We start from the raw sequence: 22,157 nt of genomic DNA, 5'->3' as shown, positions 1-22,157 counted from the left end.
TTTCTACAGGGCATCTAGAAATAGCAACTGTACAACAGCCGCAGTGGTTAACAATAGATTATGTTAGCTCTTCCACTTTTGTTGGCTATATCTATGGTAAATCGCCTCCAGTAAAGAAGAATAAAAAAGAAAATGGAGGGTTTGTGTCTGCTTCAAGCAACAAATCTAGCTCGAACAGATTACCATTAGTCTCACCAGCCAGGAGAAAGCAAGACAAGAGGCTTGTGCTGCAATGAGCTGAACACAAATCCGGTCAGACAGACGACACAAATCACAGCGTGTTCGCGCACTGTTTGCATTACCTGTTTTGTATGAGTCCAAGGTAAGTAACAGAACCTTGATAGGTGAATCTTCATACTGTATCCACAGTGCTCTGCATGGGCTTTAGAAACAAAGCGCTTTGCACCTTCAGAACTCATCAGGAGCTTATTGAGCTTTCTCGCTTCCTCAGGAACATGACATTCCATTTATGATTAATGGCATTACCGGCTGGACCAAGATAAGAGCACAATTAGCTGTGTGGGCAAGGACCTTGACTCTATCTCCACTGACTAATCCCATTGCTTTTGTTATGATTAGCAAGAGCAGAGTTTTAATCTTGGCTTCTGAGAGCCTGGCATTTGCCCAAACACAACTGATTCATTAGCAGTTAAAATTGCACTTGATGATGATGACTCAGTGCTGCATTACTGTAGCTGCAGTGCTTATCCCACCCAATCAACCAGTCTTTGCCATACTTTGGAAATAAAAATGGCAATACTCATTGGTCAGATATCGCATTTTAAGAGAAACTGAATCATCTTCCCTGTTGATATTTAGTATCATTGGCCTCTTGAGATCTAATGTCCGTTAATAGCGTCCAAGCCTACTCATCCTCCTGGGGAACCATCCTGCCTACATGCATGAACTCACGCTAGTTTATATTTCGAGCTACCGCAGCAATGCACATTCTAAAGCCCATCATTTCTACCAAACTCTGCAACCAGTCAAACTGTGTTTCTCACGAGGAGATGCCCTAACAAAGCTCTTAATAATTCATCATTTATCAATTGAAAACAGTCAAGGGCAAGCCTTTCAATCTTAAAACAATTTAGCAAAGCATTATGAGGAACCTTGATTAAAGAGCAGGAGGGCATGGTACATGGTGTGCAAAGAAGTGCAGAGATTATACAATATCTCTGTGTGATATCGTAGTATATATTTGTACTGATAAAACACACAAAGTGGAAGAGATTTACTGTAGTCGTGGTTTCTGCAGTACAACCCATCTTGCATGATGCTGCACTTTGTAACACTCATCCTCTGCAGGGGGAAAACGTAGCGGACCATCTGTTCCCCGATACCCAGCAACAAACAACAGACAGACCAACGCAGCAGACAAACCAGCAGACACAGACAGGCACCACTCCCACACCGGCAAAGAATTGTGGGAAACAGGGAGTTTAGCTACACGGATGTAAGGCAGCTAAATGTGGGATGAAAGCAGTCATCAGCTGGCATGATTTGATCAGGAGGCCTGAGCTGACACTGCACAGCAAGGAATGATGCAAAGTGAGGCGGACACTGTAAAAGAGGCTCCTTGCAATAAGAGAGACTCGATAGTGAGGGAGCAGGAAAAAGGAGAAGATGGTTAGAGCGAGAGATGGAAAGAAAGAGAGTGTAGCCACCACACAAAGTGCCTCAATGCACAAGCAGAGGAGGGAAGAGAAAAAGAGAAAGCAAGTGTATCTAAAGAGACAGACTGCAGAGACTTGACAGGGTGTGTAGGGGGCACTGGGGGAAGAAAAGAAGCAAAGGCAATGATTTGGGGATGCAATCCATTTTTAATCTGAGATGCCAGAAGTCCGCACGAACCGCCTCAATCAGAATGGTAAGTAGCCCCATGAATGTTATTTTTTGGATTAAGATTAATGTGGGTGGCTCACCACACAGAAGCCTACACCTAAACAAATACGAGCAAACGTGTGAGTTCACGGTCTGTCACAGGCAACTGTGAAGCAAACACACACGTGCGCGTGCACACACACACAACCAGACACTAAAATGGGAAAGAATGGAGGAGAAGAAAGGGAATGCAATTGCCTAAATATGCTATGGACCAGAGAGAAAGGCTTAAGCCTGCCCCCTAGTGCTCCTCACAGTCCCTGATGGCATCAGAGAAACTCAGCACAAAGAAATCTCCATCTTGACAAGGTATTATGTCTGTTATTATGTCCTAAAATCACAAGCATGCAAAGTCTGCCAGTATGGTGGTATTAGCATTTAAGCTGTCAAAACATATCACATTTGATTAAAAGATTCTTCTTTAAGCAAGACAAAAGCAAAAGTTAATCCTTATGTGGATGTATGTCTTTCCCACTTTCAAGATAGTGATGCTCATTTGAAGAAATGTTCTTTAAAAAGGAAAACTGCACTGGAAGAAGAAGAAAGATTATCTCTGTTAAAACATTGGTGTTAGGGTTTTTTTCTTTTTTCTGACAAAATATTTTGCACAGATATATTAATCATCTGGTCAGCATTTGTCCTACATCCAGAAATACCATATACTGTCTATCAGCATACTGAAGTGTATGGGACATAAACAACACTGGATACATTGCAGTTTGATCATTAGTTTTTTTCTGATAAAGAAACAGATAGCTAGATAATCAAGAAGTACCTTGATGAATAATAAGGAAGTTTGGCATCAAAGGCCAAAAGGCATAAAGTGGAAACAAAAGACAATACAGTGTGGAGAAGACAGCTAATGGCGCATATATGCCCGTGGATCAACATCAAAGTCAGCACTACATTAATAGAAAGATTCATTGTTAGAAAGATAAAAAAAGAATGCGATCCATTAAACAGACCTTCTTCCACTAGGCTCTGGAAATTCTCCATTTTGTATTGCCAGCAGCAAATTTGATTTAATAATGTGCCATGATTCAACACTGAAATGCCAGCACCAGGCAAGCCAAATGGAGAAAAAAACACCAAGCCATTCACATTTAACATGCCCAGACTATGGGAAATAACTTATAAAGGAAAATAAAACTGGATGGAGGCAAGATTGATATGATTGGACTAACACTCTACTACATTCTCCAGGGTCTGTGACAGCCTGACTGCTGTTACACAAAGACTAGTATCCAACAACAACATACTGTCTGAGCCTAAACTGTGATCCTCTCTAGTAATCAAACTCCAAATAGAAAAATGCTTTGTGTTTCTTTGTTTTAAGAGAAGTTTTGCAGTTTGGTAACTTAAAGTCCCAGTCAGTGCCCCTGATCAAGCTAGTTTCCTATAACCAAGACCCTTGTCAAGAAAGGTTTATCCGCTGGTTGGGGGAATTATGTTGGCAGATAAGAGGTCGCACCTCTGATCAACAAGGAGAAAAAGTCGCAAACAAAACTTGTTGGACTAAACCGTTACATGGCATAGATCTCGTGAACGTACTAGATGCCAAAATGCACTGGACCATTGAAAATATTTCTATATTAAGAATCAAACCATATCAATAATGGCAGGAAATACATGTCTGTATAAATATTAGATGATACTAAACCAATGTGACGATAAAAGTAACAAATACTTTAAATATAATTATCTGTCAGTTTGTTGTCTGTTTGTTTTGATCGATTGTCATTTGATTTGATTTGGTTTGTGTGACCAATGCAGAAAATGCAAACATATTGCTCTCGATTAACCAATGTGGCATTAAAAAAGAAGATGGTTGGCATTTGAGTGTGTAATGATTTAGTTCTGATCTATAGTTGCTAACTGATTTCTACCTCAAACTTTTAGGTTTTATTCTTGTCTCTTCTTTTTATGATTTAACAGGGCATAGAAAAACAGCCCTGACAACCCCCTGATACTTAGACCTATTATCTAAGCATTTATGGTTTCCTTAGTGGAACAAATTGGTTGTCTTAACCGCAGCTCCCTTACACAGTGCAGGAAACAAAAGGTGAAAGGGGCATGGAAAGAAAAGCAGATTTCTCACAAAAGAAAGGACCTCGCTCAATGGATTTTTCCACAGTATTTCCGCAGGTTTTTTTAGTTGAGAGCTTGTTCCCATGCTGTAGATGGTCGTCCAACACAGAACAGAACATTAAGGTTACGACCTAATGTCTCTACACCAGATCAGTCTGACTAAAGGATCCTATATGGACAAGATAAGCACCCTTTATAACTGAAGTAGCCTATTACGCGCCGCAGTACAATCTCCTATGTGAACGCTGCCCTCTGATACAGCCAGCAGAGCTTCGGAGTGAAACTGCAAAGCCATCACCTCATTGCAAACAGACAGAGACTTTGAGGATTACAGTTTTTTAATATATATATATATATATATATATATATATATATATATATATATATATATATATATATATATATATATATATATATATATATATATATATATATATATTTTTTTTTTTTTTTATGCCTAAACTGAATATCAAAGCAGGGACGAGCAAACAACAGCAATGAAATTCACTCGTACCTTTAAATGTGCTCTCTGGTCTGTTTGTGTTCGAAATAGTTTCTCGCTTGGTATTTCCATTCCTGGGCACACACAAGACGTAGCAAAGCGAACAGCTAGACACATTTTGCATCCGAATGAAGCCAGTAGCAAGGGTGAAAAAAGACTTGAGATCAAAATCAAACATCAATGGACTGTTGACACCTTAGCTAATACCATTATCTGAACACCAGTATTTCCTGTTTTGTCAATATGATCTGGCACTGAGCTCTAACGGTATGTTGATTTCTGACGTTGATTCAGGACTAATATCCTTGCCGGCCGACTTATCTGATGGGACCTTACACTTAAATCGACGCTTTGAAGATCGGGGTTGAGGTCACCATTCGGAGTCTATTCCCTAGAAGAGCTTACTCTTTCTTCTGAGGGGGGAGACTAGACGCACTCCCAAAAAGGGAGTCAATAAAGTATCTGCTCATCAGGACAGCGTGACAGCCTGAGAGATGAGACAACATCAATCATATGGACTCCAATCGCCACTCTCTGGCTCAGACAAAATAGGTAGCACAGACAGGCAGCTCCTTAAATAGGCACCAAAGGAGCCAACTGGAGACCATTACCATCTATCTTATTTAGAGAGAGGTCAAAAGGTCAGTATGCCCTATAGATCTTTTAGGTTTTTCAAAGCTTTGCTAATTGGGAGTCTCTGTATTTTATTTTTTTTATTTTATCATTTACAGTAAAGTCGAGCTGATTTTTTTGCCCCAAGCAAGAATTGAAATGTCATGCACATTCCTAAGAAAAAGAAAGATCTTCTAAGACCACTTCACCCCCCTCTTCTGAAGGCTGAAGGGAAGTGACTTCCCTTTAGCCCTTTTATTCTCACATCTGATTCCTGCCATAATAAACTTTGCAGAAATGCAAAACTGGATGCACGATGGACCCAAACCAGTTCTGGCATCAAGCTCCCCAGGGCCACATCAGAGCAGGCGAGTCGCGGCAGCAGCAGCTGTTGTGTGCTGGCACCTGTTGACTACGGGTGTCACACGAAATGTGAACACGTGTCTGTGAGCTACTTAGAAGCAGCCTGTATATTGCTGGGGAATCCTGGAACCTGTTTTGAGGCTTTGTTTTGGGGGGGGTGAATGCATTTAGACACAGGTCCCATGTCAACTTCTGACCTACTTTCTCTTTCAGAGGCATATTTTGACATGTTGTGTCCAACACTGAACCCTGCAGTTAAACATTGCCATTTGGTATTTTACACAAGTCAAGTCAAATCTTTTTCTTGCCGCACATTAACTTTGAAAATGCCATCCCGCTGTTGTGTGCCACATTCTTTCCTTTAAGAAAATACGAGTCCACCTGTAATCTCTGGTGCAATAGAAGATTTTTTAAATCTTAATCAATTTTTCAAATTTGTGACACCAACAACAGATTCAACCCATTTTTATTGAATTGTATAATTGTAAGACTGCACAAGCTAGAGGCAGGACCACAGACTTTAAAATAAAAGATCGCATGCAAAACAAACATGGCGGCCAACTGTGGCCCTCATGTTAGTGTAGGAGCACTTGTGTGTGCTACAAAAAGAACAAAAAAAAGGAAGAAGTGTGTTGAACATAATGTTTTGTTAGTCCCAAACAAGGCTAGTGCTAGCTACTACTACAAATACACAATATCCGGTTGGTGACTCTTCCCGATCAGCTCGCTCTCGTCGTATTTGATAGGTTTCTGCTCAATATACAATCACTGTTCCCTCACACAACAAGGTTTCAAGTTTGATTAGAAATTGGGGAGACTCTGAGCCAGCTGGTAGCATTAGGATCACGTTTGTAAATGGGATTGAGTCAGAAACTCCCTCCCCATCAGCAGGAGGGGCGAATCTGACCCAAATTAACCCAATTATCCTGTAGTGCATGTCCAGGAGAAGTTAGATAATGTCATCTGTGACCTCTAGTCCAAAGGTGATGCAATTAGGTTCGGATTCTGAGATCGTGGGAGGTCTGTGATTGATTGCAAATGGAAGGTTTGATGGTTTGACATCTACCAGTCATCAAGTTGCATGTAGGGGCCAGTGTTTATGGAGGTCGGACCGATCTAAGACCTAAAAGTGAGGATATCTAAGCATCTGCGGGTATATTTTTGAGCCTTCCTTCGCTCGCTCACTCTCTCTCTCTCCATTAGTTTTCCACTTCTGAGCAAGTGCAACAAAGCAGTAGATTAATCAACAGATTGGTTGAAAAATTGTTTGATTTCGAATAAAATGACACTTTCTGGGGGGTCAAGTGGTCTCATTTGTGAAGATTTTCTGTATTTTCTTCCCTTAATTATTATTTAAGGTCTTTAGATTTTCCGACAAAAGAAAACACGACGTGTTTCTTCTGCTCAAAGAAGGTGTGTGGCAACATTGCAACAGGTTGTAAATAAGCCAGAAACTGTCTGTAAACTGCGGTGAATCTTTTCTTCCAAACATGAAGGACTAACCTTGTGTTTTTGTTCAAATTCCATACAGTGACATGACTTTTTCCGTCTGACTCGTTGTCTACTGTAGATTTCAGGAACTGACTTGGTGAGTAAAATGTCTTTAATGGGGATTAACAGGATTGATCGTGAAAAAAACCTTTAAATGAAAAAGTCCATGTACCTCAACATGTGTCCAAGACTATGAATAACCATATGGAGCTTTGGAAATCACCCCTCAGAGCTCTGCCTCTGCTCCATGCTGAGAGTATGCCAGCATTATTCACTTTTATCTGTTTTCATCACCTCCTTCTGGCCAGATAACCCATCTGAGCATCTCCTCAGGTATTCACAGTGGTACAGTATGCTGCTAATGATACAAATATACCACAGACACCTCGCCATTTATCTTCTTACTACCAGTATTTCTAAGTCAATTAGCCCAGTCAATATGCTGTGTCAGTTATTACCCACATTATACCATAGGTAAATTACTTCTATGCAGCGCAAACGGCTCGCCCAGGTTGACACCAAGGTGAAGGCAGTTTGGAGGGGGAATCAGGATGACAGATTGACAGCACAGAACAAAAAGAACCCCAGCTTGATGATTCACGAGTGCTTCCACGGGGACGTTATGTGGAGACAGGAATATTGTGTAGGAGGCATCATTACGTGAAGATGGTGAATTCTAGAGCAGAAGTAAAGACCTGTATGTAAAGAAGTTAAGGGTGGGGGGGATGCAGAGGGCAGCATTAGTATGCACGCTCCCCTTCTCCTTCTCCTTCTCCGTCTCTCTCAGTTCTCAAAGTTCTCTGCGGCAGTCTGATCTTCGGTGCCGCCACCAGCCGTGCTACATCATCTTCCAGGATTCTTATTTTACCGTTTCATGTTAAACATGGTATGTCGGCGGCAGCAAAGTCGCATGAAGCGCACTGTTGAGAAGCTAAGGAGACGGCTGCGACATACGCCACGGACGAAGGCATATACTCCTACTGAGGGGACATGGTTGAAATGCACTGAAAGTTTTGAGAAATACACAGTTGGCAAAGAAACCTCCAAAGAAATGCGGATGAAATATATACAGTGCAGAGCTGGGCTAAAAGAGACTATGTCTCTGTTATGAGAGTATGTCTTCACTGATCTGGACGGCCTATACAGTAGGACGATATACTCACGTCCATGTTCTGTATGTGGACTTCATTTACATTCACATTTCTGTTTGCTATTCAGAACAAGTTGCGCTGAACTCTTTTTAATTTCTACACCACATTTGAGGGGCAGCACTGTCTCATCAAAAGCTCATTTTTTGACAAACTGAGTGGGGAACAGCTGCAACACTGGAGTTTTTGTTCCTGGCATGCAGAGCAGTCATTAATGCAGTTACTTGGAGTGTTTGTGGAGCCCATTTTGCGTACCAATGAAACCGCACCGTCACCTGGGAATCCAGCAAACAAACTCACCCTGGTAAATATTGAAACTCGTTGTTTCAGTATTATTAGCTTCACTGCCCGATGCCATCAACAAGCATCCCAATAATAAATGTTCTAACCAAACAAGAAAATAACAATAAAGCTCAAAGTGTCATATTTGGCGTGGCTCGAATGTTTTGCACATCTAATCTTGTTCTAGTTGAACGTTAATGAGCCTGACAGTGCTGTGATTGAATTATTAAACCCACAACTACATTGTATGATTAGCATTGTCATTCTTTTCCTCTGTAATCAGCCAGGAATTACAAGAGTCTCTCGGTATAAAATGGGGCCATCGGATCACATGTTTTGGTCTCCTGCAATAAAAATGGGCCACAGCAGAATTGATGATGGGCAAATGTCACTTGTGATGGTGCAGTTAATGAGTTGCCTTTCACATAGATCCGTGTTTGCAACCTGCGGGTTTTCTTTTCATTTTCCCTCCTTCTCTCCTTCTCTTCCTTTGTGTCTGTGATCTTTTAGGTTTATTTCAGTCGTGCTGCATTTTAATTTGGGCTGGCATCCTTGAAATTAAAGAAAGATAAAAGAGAAACTGGTGCTATGTTAATATCTCTTTGAAGATGGAGTCAATCTGGCAACAGAATGCCCTTATTTTCTCTTCCCTTTCCCCTCTTCCTGTATTCAGCACAGTGGATAGGAGATAACTGCAGACTCAGCTTAGCAACAGCTTACCTTAGATGGAGGAACTTTTAAAGCCCTCCCTGCTTTCATCTCGCTCCTCGTGGCATGGAATCAAGCTTTGTTTTGTCTTTTTTAATCTACATCTGGACACTGAATGTTTATCTATGTAATTTCTACTTATCCTACACGTTTCCCTGCAAACGCACACAGACCGTAACCGTCCGGCTGCGTTTTCAAAGGTGTATGTCATCCACCATCACTGCTTGTATGACGGGAACGCGTGTATAAGAAACACTTGCAGCTCATATGCTGTAGGCTGTTGTCAGCTGCTGCTTCTGGAGTAATGGCTGCACAGGAATAACAACTGTGTGTGCGGTCGTAGCCATTATGCAAATCCTTCATGCATTTAACCTGCATAGTCCTCCATTGGAATAGCAGATAATGAAAATGTTGTAACGTAGAAACAACTTGGTATATTCTGGTGCAAAACTCAGTTAATTGCTGGACAATTTTATGTAAATTTGGATGATGTAACCTAGAAATGTTCCTAAGAGTTAGTCTTGAGAATTGCTCCAAAGTGAAACAGGGTTTCAGCAAATCCAAACACGCTACTACAGGACATGAACCTGTGGCTATATTAGCTTTTTTTTTTACCACTTCCACACAAAAAACTACCTTGAATATTTTCATTTAAACGTCCTATCATGACTCACCTTTAAATTAATTAGGTTGCATGCTCTTTTTTTTGGGTGGGGGGGTGTTCACCACTAGAAGGACAGACTCACATTGTTTCATATTAAAACTACAGTCAGGTGCCATTTCAACACTGAGAGACGCCGTATTTGTTCCTACTGTTCATACTGACCTTTGGCATGTCACTTCTTCAGGGCCTTTTATTGGAAGTGATGGGAACCTAAAACTACAGTACTTGTATTCAGATTCACAATGTATTCAGATGTGTTATTTCATAGTGTAGATATCTTCCAAAGTTAAAGTACTGTAGAGTTCGGCCCTATTGCGTCTTATGAATGCAATTATTACTTTTGTCAGGGTTCATATGGTGACCTAACTTGAAAGATCGTAATCCATCTTTTAAATAAAAAAAATCAGAGTTCCTCTCATTTAAAACTCCCATTAGCGAAATATTTGTTGCCCTCTTTTGTTTCACTACAGACATGTATATTTGTATGCATCCTCGACGGGAGCTTTTGAACTAAATAGTCTGAAGTAATCAGCCTGAGTTCTGATGACACCCGTATCAGCACTCTGCACCCGAGCCTCCATCTTGTCTCGTCTAAGAGCAGGCGAACACGCCACTCTGTGACTTTAATACCCAATTAATTACTCTCATCTTGACCTGCCGGTAAAATGAGGCCGGCTGTCACTGTTGCCCGTGTTACTGTTATCTGTGCAAAACCGCATTAGCGTGTGCCGCCTTTAATGGCTTTAATTAGTCGTAAACGAAGTTGATTCTCCTGTTAAGTGGATGAGCAGTTGATACCGTAATACAGTCCCAATACGCACAAGTCCGACTTTATCTCACGGAGAAGGTGGTGCACAGGAGGATGGTTTGTATGGCAACGGCAGGTGGCGGGCTGGATAACCCCATTCGGTAATAAAGAAGGTATCACATATTCCAGAAGCATATCAGGGAGCGCTCCCTCACTGCTCCGATATGAAAGGAACATAATTACAGTGCTGCTGTATTGACAGAGGAATCCTTATAGAGGAGCTGTTTTCAATTGCAGTTACATAAAGCGGTGAAAGTTTGTACCGGAGCAGATGAAACATCTACAGGGCCTGTCAATTGCAAACACAAAAACGCCATTGCCGTTTCAGATTCGGTTGACAATGAACGCCCAATAAACACTTCCCCAATAAAAATCTGGCAGATTCAGTAAATGAGGCTATTTTGAGGAAGAGAGGCCCATCAAGTCCGTGTCAGTAAACCATATCTGCTTTCATCCGCACAGCTGCAATAAAGTTTCCAGTCTCCAGTCTTTCCATTTGCTGAGTAATGCCTTGCCTGGGTGGTGGCAAGGTGCAGTGCTCTCACACTGGAGGAAGCTAATGGCTGTTTATGGTTTCTAATGCATGATGCTATAGCTTTCGAAATAACAGGTCTCCATTACAGTGTTGTGTGCAGAGAGAATCCACTGACAGGAAATGCTCTGATACTAGAAGCGACCTCCTAGAATTTCTCAATGTACTGTATACAGTGTGACTTAATCCATTTAACAGGTCTTAATGGAGTAGTACTTCTATATAGTTAATTATAGTTAGAGTATCCCTCTTTAGGAAGCAGTAGACTCAGCAATCCTCAGTTTGTTCCAACCAGCAATGAAGAAAAAGTATAAAGTGCATCTATAAATCCAGCTGACTGGAATTGTAACACTGAAATCTAGAATAAATCCAAATCAGAATTCTCAGGGACAAGAAATCAAAAAAAAGAAAAAAAAGAAACATGACAGTGCAAAACGTGTTATGCTTTATAATTTACAGCACGACTAAGGCGTGAGTCGTTTCTAGCATCAAAATCAGAAAGTGCTGAATAAAATATACTGCATAGGTGTCAGAAAGCTCCGCCCCTTGCTACTGTAGGCAGGGTCTTCAGGGAGGTAGGGCTGTCCTTCAAAAGGCAGGCGTGTCCAACCTGCCGTAGGCCGAAAAGCCTTTGAGGAGGACTTAGTGTCTGCTGATGTTTGGGACCAGCAGTCCAATGTTTTTCCTAAACATGCATTTTGACCTTCTTTACACTGGATGGGTGATATTTTTGTTCGTTTTTTTTACTGTCTAAACAGCATTTGCAGTATTAATTCTTGTATTTCCATCTTTTTGCAGAGCAAGGGGACGACCTGCAGGGAGCAGGCCAGTCCTTAGCCCCTCTTCATTGCATGTTAGAAACACTGAGTGGTAAACAACGACTTATAACCAAGTTTGTAGTGTCTTTGGGGGGTTTAGCATGTGTGTTTCTCTGTCTCCTTAAGTAAGGTGTGAAATGAGTGACTAGGTCTAGGTCACACTCAGTCAAACGAAAAACTGGGAAATGGTTTCATTGTTAGGACGTGGTGCAATTCCACGTACATCATACATAATATTAAGTTCATTTTATTTCCGTTCTTTGTTGCTTTGCACCCTTACACTCACTTGTTATAAATTATTTTTATACTTTTAGGTACAATAGAAAAAAGGATGTATCTTGACCTCTGATTGACTGCTCTTAGAAGTCTCCCCTATACGCTTACATGCAGTTGTGTGTTAAACACAATGATGTTTGCAGAAAGACATTTTATTCAAACAAATCACACTGGAGGGTGAAGTACACCTCTTTTCTTTCATTCTGCTGTTAATTTATGTGAGTGAAAATCAATTTATAGGCTGTCTTGTAATTTATGGTACATGGTGCTGCTGACATTAAATTGAAGCTCTGCTATTGACTTTTGGAGAGAAAGTACTACAGCACTTAGATTTTTCTGTTACCCGTAGTCCGGTAGTTGAATTCCTTGGTGTGACTCTGGACCGCTGATCAGATTCTGCAGAGTTTCCAGGCCCTAATTTCTGAGTCATGGTAGAGTAGGCAACAATAAACACGGGGAAAACCTGAGGAGGCTCAGCTGTCTTTAACTTGGAGGTGGAGGTGAATTATTTAGTCTATTTCATGGCTGTTTCTCCTGCGTTATCGGTCAAGGACGGGAGCATAACATCCCCAAACCCCCCCAGAAAACGCAGTCCAACTCCTAATTGTTGTGTTAGTCAGCAGGCAGTGGTGGTGGTGGAGTGTGTGTGTGTGTGTGTCTGTGCATGTGTTTTATGCTCATGCCACTGAAGAGTGTCAGGGCTGAGAGGAAAACGTGGAGGAATAGTTTCGCTCTCTATCCTGTCTCATATTTCTCTGTGGTGTAATGTGCCGCCTATTCGTGCGATGCCTTTTAAAGTCATGGTGGGAATCGCTTCACAGTCGGGCACGAAACTCAATATGCTAACGCCTTCCAAGGGAGCGATGAAGGGGGAGAAAACATAACCTGTCAATTACCTGTAGCAAAACCACTGAAAGATTTATTGAAAACCGCCAGAAATTTCTACAAGACCAAAGAAGCTTAAACATGCCATAGATCAAAACACAAGCCTAATTGTGTTTGACTAATTACTGGATCGTGTCAGTAAAATTAACCTCCTCTTACTTAATGGCATCAAATTAAAAGACATTTTGTTTAGGGAACCTTCATCAATTACTTCTTAAATGCGCTGGCTGGAAGTTTCAGGCTCTGATTTATCCTAAAAGAGAAAAGGTCTCATCTTTCAAAACCCATTATCCAAACAGCTGGACTGGGCTGTATGCTTTTTGATGAGAGATGCAAAAAAGGGTAAATAAATCTTTGAAACCCGCACACAAAGCATCGACACGCCGCACATCTGGACAGCACCACAGCAGCGGTGGCCGTGGCGGCACCGATTCACCCTCCTGAGTATCTGCTGGCGGATGATGCAAGACGGCACAGCGGGACCATCAGAGTTGGTATCACACCATTTCGTTTCTCACACAGACATTATCAAGACCCCTCAGCATAATTTGTTTACAGCTCGGAGATCGAGTGTTGGCAGTACTTATCTACCTCTCTGCAATAATTGCTGTGATGACAGGCTTTGCTAAGAACACGTACAGGCATGTGAAAACAAGCAGCATTTCTGATTAGGGGGGTTTTGGAAACTGAGCCAAGCTGATGTGCCCGTGACAGCGACATATCCCCACTACAATCTTTTCACTCATTTGATCAATTCTTCCTTTGTGCTCTCTGATCCTGAATGTCAAAGGGATTCTATGCAAAAAAAAATGTTTTACACAGGTCTACCACCTGCTGTTATGCGCCGAGAGTTGTGTCAAAATGGTGCACTGCAGGATTTAAACACTGCTGTTTTGATCCTGCACAGCGCCTTGATGTAATCATCATTATACTTTCAGATGGATAATTTTCCATTCTGAGACTCTATCACTGATTTATATAAAATATTAGGAAATAGAAAAACATTCATGTTTGCTTTTTCTAACCGTAAATCTTTCTTGGGAATTGTTGTCTAGGGCACAGGAAGTGATGCATTTTGCAGTTCTGGCAGCATCACTGGGTGAAATGAAGACCAAAAACTGGGTCATTATCTTGATCACTGATTGCCACCGTGTGGCTGAACAAACAAAGATCATTATACACTAATATCAATGTCTTTAAACGTCACTTTGTGGTGTAGAAGTACAGAAAAAGTCAATAACAAGAGGCAAAGCCAACTCGACATATTGTAAGCACAAGTTCATGACCTGAGCTTTGGGTGATGTTACAGCCTTAAACAGCTACTCTGGCTCAAATATGCAAGTAAACCCCCCCCCCCTCCCCCCTTTCCCCCAGTCATCATGCTTCTATCTTACCACCCCTCCCCACAGCTTCCCCTGAGCCCAGCAGATTACAGATATCATTATAATGGATGTCCTGGCAGGCTAGCTGCGGTCACATTTAATTTGCCGTGGCCTGATATCTACACAAGATAATCAGCATTTACACCTGAGAGTGAAGACAGAAAGATGAGCGACAGTGTGCATGCGGGTGAGGGAGTAATAGAATTAGAGACAAGAAGAAGAAGAATGTAAGAGGAGCAGGAGAAGGGAGCATAAAGGAAAGATTGTAAAGAATCAGAAGGTATGTGTCTTTGGCACAAAATCCACAGGGACAAAGGGAAAGTGCAGATGAAGCGCACTTGTCAGATTTGCATTTTAATAAGAATAACCTACTTTGGGCCCCTGAGATGACTGAAAGCAAAACCTGATTCACATGAACGTGTCTGAACACCGACGTCACACCTTGGCTTGGCAGTGGTTGCCTTCCCCTTCATACTGTTATTTGTTTTGTGAGGGCAGCCCCGTCCAATTACATGCAGATAAACAAGCGCTGTTCGTTCAAAGTGAGGGTTATAGGGCATCCTCGCAGTGGCAGACGAGTGGGATCTTCATTGATTCTTCTTTTATGCTTGTGAGTATGTTTAAAAAAAACCCAAAACAAACAAAAAAACAAAAAAAAACGTTACGTTGCTCCTGCAGCAGGATTATGCATTTCCTGCTCGACAAATCCTTTTACTCCCACCTGCCACTGAGGACACTGATTTGCGTATGAACGAAAGTTATATCAGCCACCTAAAATTTGGGGGGGGAATTCTTGTGCAAAGCCACCAGAATAGATGTGCATTATATATGTTTAGCACCTGCCGAATGAGCTTTCACAACTATAACAGATCAATTTCCTCTGAGCTGAGCAGCTACAACCTATTTCCTTTGAAGGGTTCCCCATACATATTTCAACTGTGAACTACCTACCAAGCTCGCAGGGAGATGCATTACTGCTGAAAGTATTGCAATGTAACAGTGTGAAAGTCCAATCTGTCACTGAGTTTCTGAAAGGCTTTGTTCTACTTCAATCTTTAATGGATGTATGGCACAATGCAAAAATCAGCATTCTATCTATATCTACACCTGCAATACTATATTATCCACTTTACTATACCTGCCTACTGATCCCTCCATCCAACCATCTAATTATCATCTCGCTCCTTACCCCACACTGTAGAGCTACTGTTTGAAAGCTTGCTGAAATATGCAGTCTCTGCAATCAGCGCACGGTATTTGTCCTTCAAATAAAAAAAAAAAAGAAAAGAAAAGAAAACAGCCATATATGCATCTATTTCTGCAAGTCACAGAGTCCTTCTGAAGTGGCCCTTTAGAACTTAAGTGACGATGAACAACAAGAAAAGATATGATCCAACATTGCATACAGTAGAGAAAGGTGATCCAACCTTCCCCCCCCCTTTTTTTTTTAGGCTTAAGCGCCTCAATGATGTGGTGCCAGGGATTGAGTAAGATGCAGCATCAAAACACCAACTCCCATCTGTCGAGTCTGCAAATTAATCACAACAACAGGCCGCCTCACACAGGATGATCACAAGGATTGGTGGGGAGTCCATTTTGCGTCAGTGATAAACACGGCTATAAATATCTGAATAGTTAGTTATCCGTGCAGGAGGGGGAAAAAGAGGTGAGGCTCTTCCTCAGGATATCCGCCCTCCACTCCTCCGTAGTCGGAAATATTGCGCTGAACCGTTGACCGTCCTGTTGTTTGACACGCAGCAGCCAAAACTGGCTTCAGCTCAGGTCATATGTCAGCAAAATCGGACTAATTTGATCAAAATGTCCTCTGAGTTTACTGCAGCCGAGTATTGATGGACCTGCCTCTTTGCACATCATCGCACTCTCTGCTGTAGATTGAGGACATCGTTTGTGTAACAAACACACACATTGTATGCTGCACTGTACATACTGTCTAGACAAGTCAACCTTGCATTTAAAAATGACAACTTGTAAACCCTTTTCACATCGTCTGCTTTTTATTTTCTGTGTCAAAAACCCCTCTTTGCTCAAACTAACAGAAAAAAAACGGTGAATAGCTGAATCTGTCTATCAATCTATCTGTCAGTAGCTCTTTGTTTTGGTGTTGATCACTAATGCTAATCCTCCTCTCACTGTGATCAATGACTTTTTACTTGTGCTCACGTCATGGATCAGTCAGCCCCTTTATCTATCTAAGTGGCAAGAAGAGGAGCAGAGCAGGGTTGACTTATAAGGCTCCAACAACGGCTCCATCCATGCATCTAATTTAAGAACGGCTTCTGCTCTGTCTAATTAACAATTTACTAGGCCATCAGTCAGCCTCCCCATTGTGGTATAATCAGCGTCACCGACGTTCGGGCTGCTCGGCGCACGCTTTCGCATCTGCAATGGGATTAGAACAAGCATACAACTTTCATGGATTCACAGACGGAAAAGTGGGCACGGCGAGTTCCAAGGACGCGGCGAGAACAACTGTGAAACCCCAGATTGAAAAATGACACTGTGCAGCGGAGTGAGATGGGCAATGTGTTCCACAAATTAGCCAGCTCTGTTTATGCATGCTGGAAGCTGCAGCCGAATAATGTTATTGCTGTGTTAAAGGAATCAACAGATGCATATTTGCTCCCTTGGGGGGCGGGGGGGTGGAGTGGGGAGGGGGGTCGCTTGCTGCTGGGTCAGCCGGTTGGTTTCTATCACGACTCCAGTGTAAACTCAGCTCAGATGAAACTGCATTTTGTCGTGTGTAGGCGCCATTAAAGGATTATCATACACTGTCAGTGGGCTTTGGATAATAATATAAATAAATCTCCCCATAAAGACTCCACCCACCTCACCACCCCAAAGTTGCATAATGCCAATTTGTCTGGTCCTCCCTCTTGTCCCACACCGTCCTCAAGTCAAGAGTCAGCACTCATTGTTATTGTATTTTATATATTTATATTTTGAGAGTGGGGGTTAGCGTCTACAGTATATTTTCTGCTCGTTGTCCTTCCAAACATTATGACAGTAGAATAATAACCCACAGAGAGGATTAAGGACTGGTAATCTGGGGGAATAGTGTATTCCATTTCTTCTGCTCTCTGTATTTTTCGCCCCTTAGCTTCCTCTGTATAAACAAATAGAATTTTACTCGTTTATCCACTTAGTTCCTCTGTCTTGCTGATTAGCAGTGAAGAGCTGGGAGACTGGGATAACCTAGAGCGGATGGTTCCAAGGATATCTGAGGCCAGCATGCTGTGTGTGTGCATGTGTGTGTGTGTGTATCAATAGGAATCTGTTTGTGTGAATGCACATACTGTATAAACAAATGCGGTTGAAGGGTGCGGCCAATTAAAAGAAGCCCCTCAAGGAGTGTGCTCATCAGGATGCAATGAACGCAACAGATCTACTTTCAGATAGCCTGCTGCACCCTGTCACTGTATCTGAGGCACCGACGCCAGTGTGCCTTTCGTAGCATGACACAAAAAAACATTGTGACCTTTTTAGAGTTTAAGCAATTCGTAGGAAATATCAACATTATTGCTCTGAAAAGGGTTTGAATGTATCCTAATAAGCTATGAAGCAATAGTCCAATGTGCAGCAACAATAATAAGAATCAAATGTTGATAAAATGGCCAATTTGACTGCAATAAGGAGTATTCTGTTATTTTCTACTGATCATATGTAGCACCATCACAAAGGCTGCAAAAGATATCATTTCTAATAAGTACATATAAACGAAATCTTCTCTTATTTTATTAATAATGCAAGAAAGTAAATATAGATATGTGAGTGTATTTTTGCCCCCATTTTTAAGGGTTAAACCTGTTTTGCCAAACACAATGAGACGGCTATTACACTATCTGTTGCTAAGATCTGGGTGAACAGGTGAATCAGACAGAGCTGTTATTGACTTGTGAGAGCAATAAAGAGATTCGTTTGACATCGAACAGTAAAGATGCAGTGTTGTGCCGATAAAACAAAGGTAAGTGGAACCAAGGCCGAATGTCTGATTTGAAATGCAATGAAAACAATTAGCTGTTCTACGGGGTTGACTGGCAACCGGGAGCACAACACATGACAATGACATGTGTTTTGCAGCGAGTATTTGCCGCTAATTAATTGCTAAGCATTACTGTTTACCTCCTGCAGTGTCATTTTTTACTTGAGTAGTGGTCAAACCACATGTTTCAGTCATCATGGCAGGGCTGAAATCCACATCAAAACCCTACATACAGTAGTTACCCTCGGTTGCCTCGAGGGAGCCGTTTGGTTGGTTGCATTTGCTGACCTCACCCAATTAGGAAGAAACAAGGCTCAACTTGAACGGATGCGAACGTAAACAACATCCCTCACCTGCGGAGTCAGTATTAAGTAAATATATATATATATATGCAGAACTGCTCTTTTCCTCTCATTTGGCTGCAGCATCCATGCAGCTGACACACTGATGTGTGATGAAGGACACACTAACGCTTAAACGGAAGGTTACAAGCCAAGCAGCAGGCCCAAGAATTCATCTAACTTTTGCACGTCTCAATTTCATTTTGATCCATTTTTCTCTCTCTTCATGGTCTTTCTCTTGTCTTAAGACACCCCCTCGTGCAGAGATACACACTCATACAAACAAAGACAACACAAAGAGAGATCCATTTCACATTCCCCTTTTTAAGGATGTGGAAGATGCCACGTCTCGTTGTCAGTTTAAGCGATGATGTTTAATCGCCATGCAAATCGGCTATTGTTATTTTTATTCACCGTTTCCTTTTTCTTTACAGCTAGATATGTTCTAAACAATTATCTTACCACTTCAGATGCTGCATCATGTGGCCTATTTTTAAAAATAGGGCAGAGTTTTTGGCAAGGCACTGCCAAAACAACAGCAAAGTTAACTAATTGAAAAAAAAAAAATGCCCCCATTGTGTAGTGGTTTAAAGCTCCTGAAGAGAAAGCTCTCAGTTCCACCATAATGGTTTTATCCATTCATTTGGGCTTTATTGGCTTTGCCTGGCAGTAGACAGGGAGCAACTACACCCCCAAGCAACAGCTTTCCCACAGAGGCATTTGATCATATGCTGACTGGGTGAAAAAGAGTGTAAATTAAAGGCCCTCCACACTCTGACACTTTAAACACAAGACACGACAGGCCATATTTTCTCAGCCAAATCAGGAGTCTGGGAGATGGATACCCATTATAATTGCAGCAGGAAAAAAAAAAAAAAAAAAAAAAAAAAGTCAGACATAGGTGTGTGTCAGGAGCCTGGTGCTAAATCACACCAGCAGTTGGATGATGAAAACCTGCCTGTAGGGTCTGTGGGACCCAGAGCCATTCTGTGCCAGTGAAGGGGTGTGCACTTGAATTTGCATCACCCTGTGACATTTCAAAGAGAATACACAAGTAGATGTGCCTCTTTGATTTTCCTAGTTGTGAAATGCAAAGTTACTCTGTAGGCCCATGATAATCTGCAGCTTTCTTACCATAATCCTGCAGTTTTAGCCAAGTAATGAACAACGTGTAAAAGAGAGAGTGTGTGTACAGCATGTTGCATAAGCACTGTGTGTGTGTGTGTGTGTGTGTGTAACAGAGAGAGGGGGGGGGAGTGTGTTTGCTGAGGCAGTGTGTGCAGGGGAGGGACAGGGTGGAGCGTTGTCCATGTCACATACATGCACTTATGTCATCGTGGTGTTGTGTATCAAATGTCAGAAGCCATGACATATTTTTTTCTCTGCTGCACTGTATTAAACACGGGCACGGGCACCATCACGCTGACATGGCAGGTGCATCCCCCCACCTACCCCACCCCGCCCCGCCCCAGCCCCACCTTCTCACACACATAAACCGCCCACTGTATGCGTCTGCCAAGAGATGGAATTCGTTGCATCCCTGTTCTCAATGGAATACATCATAATTCAACCCGCGAAAGCTACGAGGCCCAATTTCCTGTCACTTTGCGGGCACCCGGAGTGGGACGATGCCACAAAAACACCAATTATAAGCCAAAGGAGCTGGAGAGTTAAGCGGTATTATTGAGCCGCCAAGCGGACCATCTGCAGACTTCATCAAAAGCTCAGCTCCACAGCGTCCAGACGGACTGAAGCGGACGCCCGGGTTAAGTTGCGATATCACGCAGAGCATATTGACGACCACAGACAGCTACACACAGTCGTGAAGAAAATCTGCTCTGAATTATGACTCAATTAAAAGCCACGGAGTCAAGGTCGTTTGCAGCCGCAATATCCATAAATGATACCGAATCTCTCCCAAAGGGTAAAATAGTAATTTAGTACTGTGGAGATTAGAGGTGTTGTTTTTTTGTGTGTGTGTGTGCGTATTATCAGCCATGTAGCACTAGATCAGAGTCCGGAGGAGCCAGCAGAGTAAACTCCAATTAGAACAGAATCTGACTTCTCTTTTGTTGGGTCTGTTGTGCACAAAGCTGTGCCACTCACTGCCCGATGTGGATTTTATCTGTGCGCAGTAACCCAGCGGGATCCTCCTCTCTGCTTTATGTGAAAACTTTGCAAAGGTGTCCTATTGTCTAATGTCTATACTCACCATCCATAATAACGGTCTTCATGATTTAGATGGGGGTGAAATCCAGAAGCTGTATAAATCCAAGTCTAATGAATCCCCCAGCGCGCGCAGACACAGATAGGATATCCGCTGCTTATTGCAATTTGTGGGAAATTGCAGACAGAGTGCACGGTGGGAGACGGACAGCCTAAAGCACCCCTGCGCCCTTCAAACTTTAGCCGTAGGTCTTCCCGACAGGGGAGCCACGTCTCCTACTGCACCTGAGATCAGTCATTTGGACGAGGGGTTAAAAAATAGTCAGCAATAAACATCCAAATTGGGATCGGTAGCCTCGACACACCAGTCGACACCCTCCCCAAAAAATATAGGACGCGCAAAGAGCTCCGGAGAAGAGCTCAAACTGTCAAACGCAGAAATGGAGAATCAACGACACGAGCGCAAAAACCGGTATTGAATCCATTTTTTTGAAACGGCAACACATATCCAGTCCGATCACTTGCCCCCCGCTGTATATTCCCCAAGTACACGGACCGAAAAGTGTGTGTGGTGGATGCGCACGGATCTCGGCCGCACTGGTGCGCGTTTACCACAGGGAGGTGGAGAAGGAGGGCGGGGCGGCGAGGTGCGTTTGGCAGAAAGAGACGGAAAGAGGGAGAGAGATTTCAGAGATGAGACTTTTATGGATCTGTGTCACGCTGCAAAGAAATTCCTCCTAAACCCCAAAGTGCAATTTCCGTATCAATCAAAAACAGCCAAGTCTGCGTTTTGTGTAGTGTTTTTGTGTATTTATGTCACAATATATGTCACAGTATTTTGAAAACCATTCAAATATATAAAATATATGTTTCCATATAAGAGTAGAGCGAAATGCTTTATTCATTTACGCATTGAATGTTCTGCCTGGTTCCACTATGTTCACAGCAGGTCACCGACACAAGCATCTGAAACAACGCCCGGGTTCGTTTGCCATAATTGACAGACATTCAAGATTTTCAAAAGGAAACAGACACTTAACGACTTATTCAGGCAGACATTTCTTGCAGCGCAGGGCTGCGCTCTAATAAATGTTTTATGCGCCGGGGGGTGGTGGTGGTGGTGCTGGTGGTGGTGGGTGGGTGGGTCGGTTGGAAGGTGACGTGAGGCGAATCTATTTGTATCGGACATGGCCAGGCACGCACATGC

The 22,157-nt window shown here is 42.3% G+C and overlaps 1 protein-coding gene across 2 annotated transcripts in view; it reads right to left on the bottom strand.

Annotated features, from left to right (window-relative positions):
- Window positions 1-21,633, bottom strand: part of rtn4r (reticulon 4 receptor) — a 38,908-nt gene extending 17,275 nt beyond the window's left edge. The window contains exon 1 of one of the 2 annotated variants that reach the window (XM_067522279.1): window positions 20,997-21,633. In XM_067522279.1, the coding sequence (XP_067378380.1) occupies window positions 20,997-21,018 (22 nt within the window). In that variant the 5' untranslated portion in view covers window positions 21,019-21,633. Of the gene's footprint in view, window positions 1-302; window positions 327-20,996 lie in introns of those variants that run through there. The other variant, XM_067522280.1, reaches the window with a different exon arrangement.
- Between the last annotated feature and the right edge of the window lie 524 nt (window positions 21,634-22,157).

This window comes from Channa argus, chromosome 11 (genome assembly GCF_033026475.1).
Source record: "Channa argus isolate prfri chromosome 11, Channa argus male v1.0, whole genome shotgun sequence".
Classification (NCBI taxonomy): domain Eukaryota; kingdom Metazoa; phylum Chordata; class Actinopteri; order Anabantiformes; family Channidae; genus Channa; species Channa argus.
Note: the sequence above shows the minus strand (reverse complement) of the source record. Positions and strands in the feature narration are given on the sequence as shown.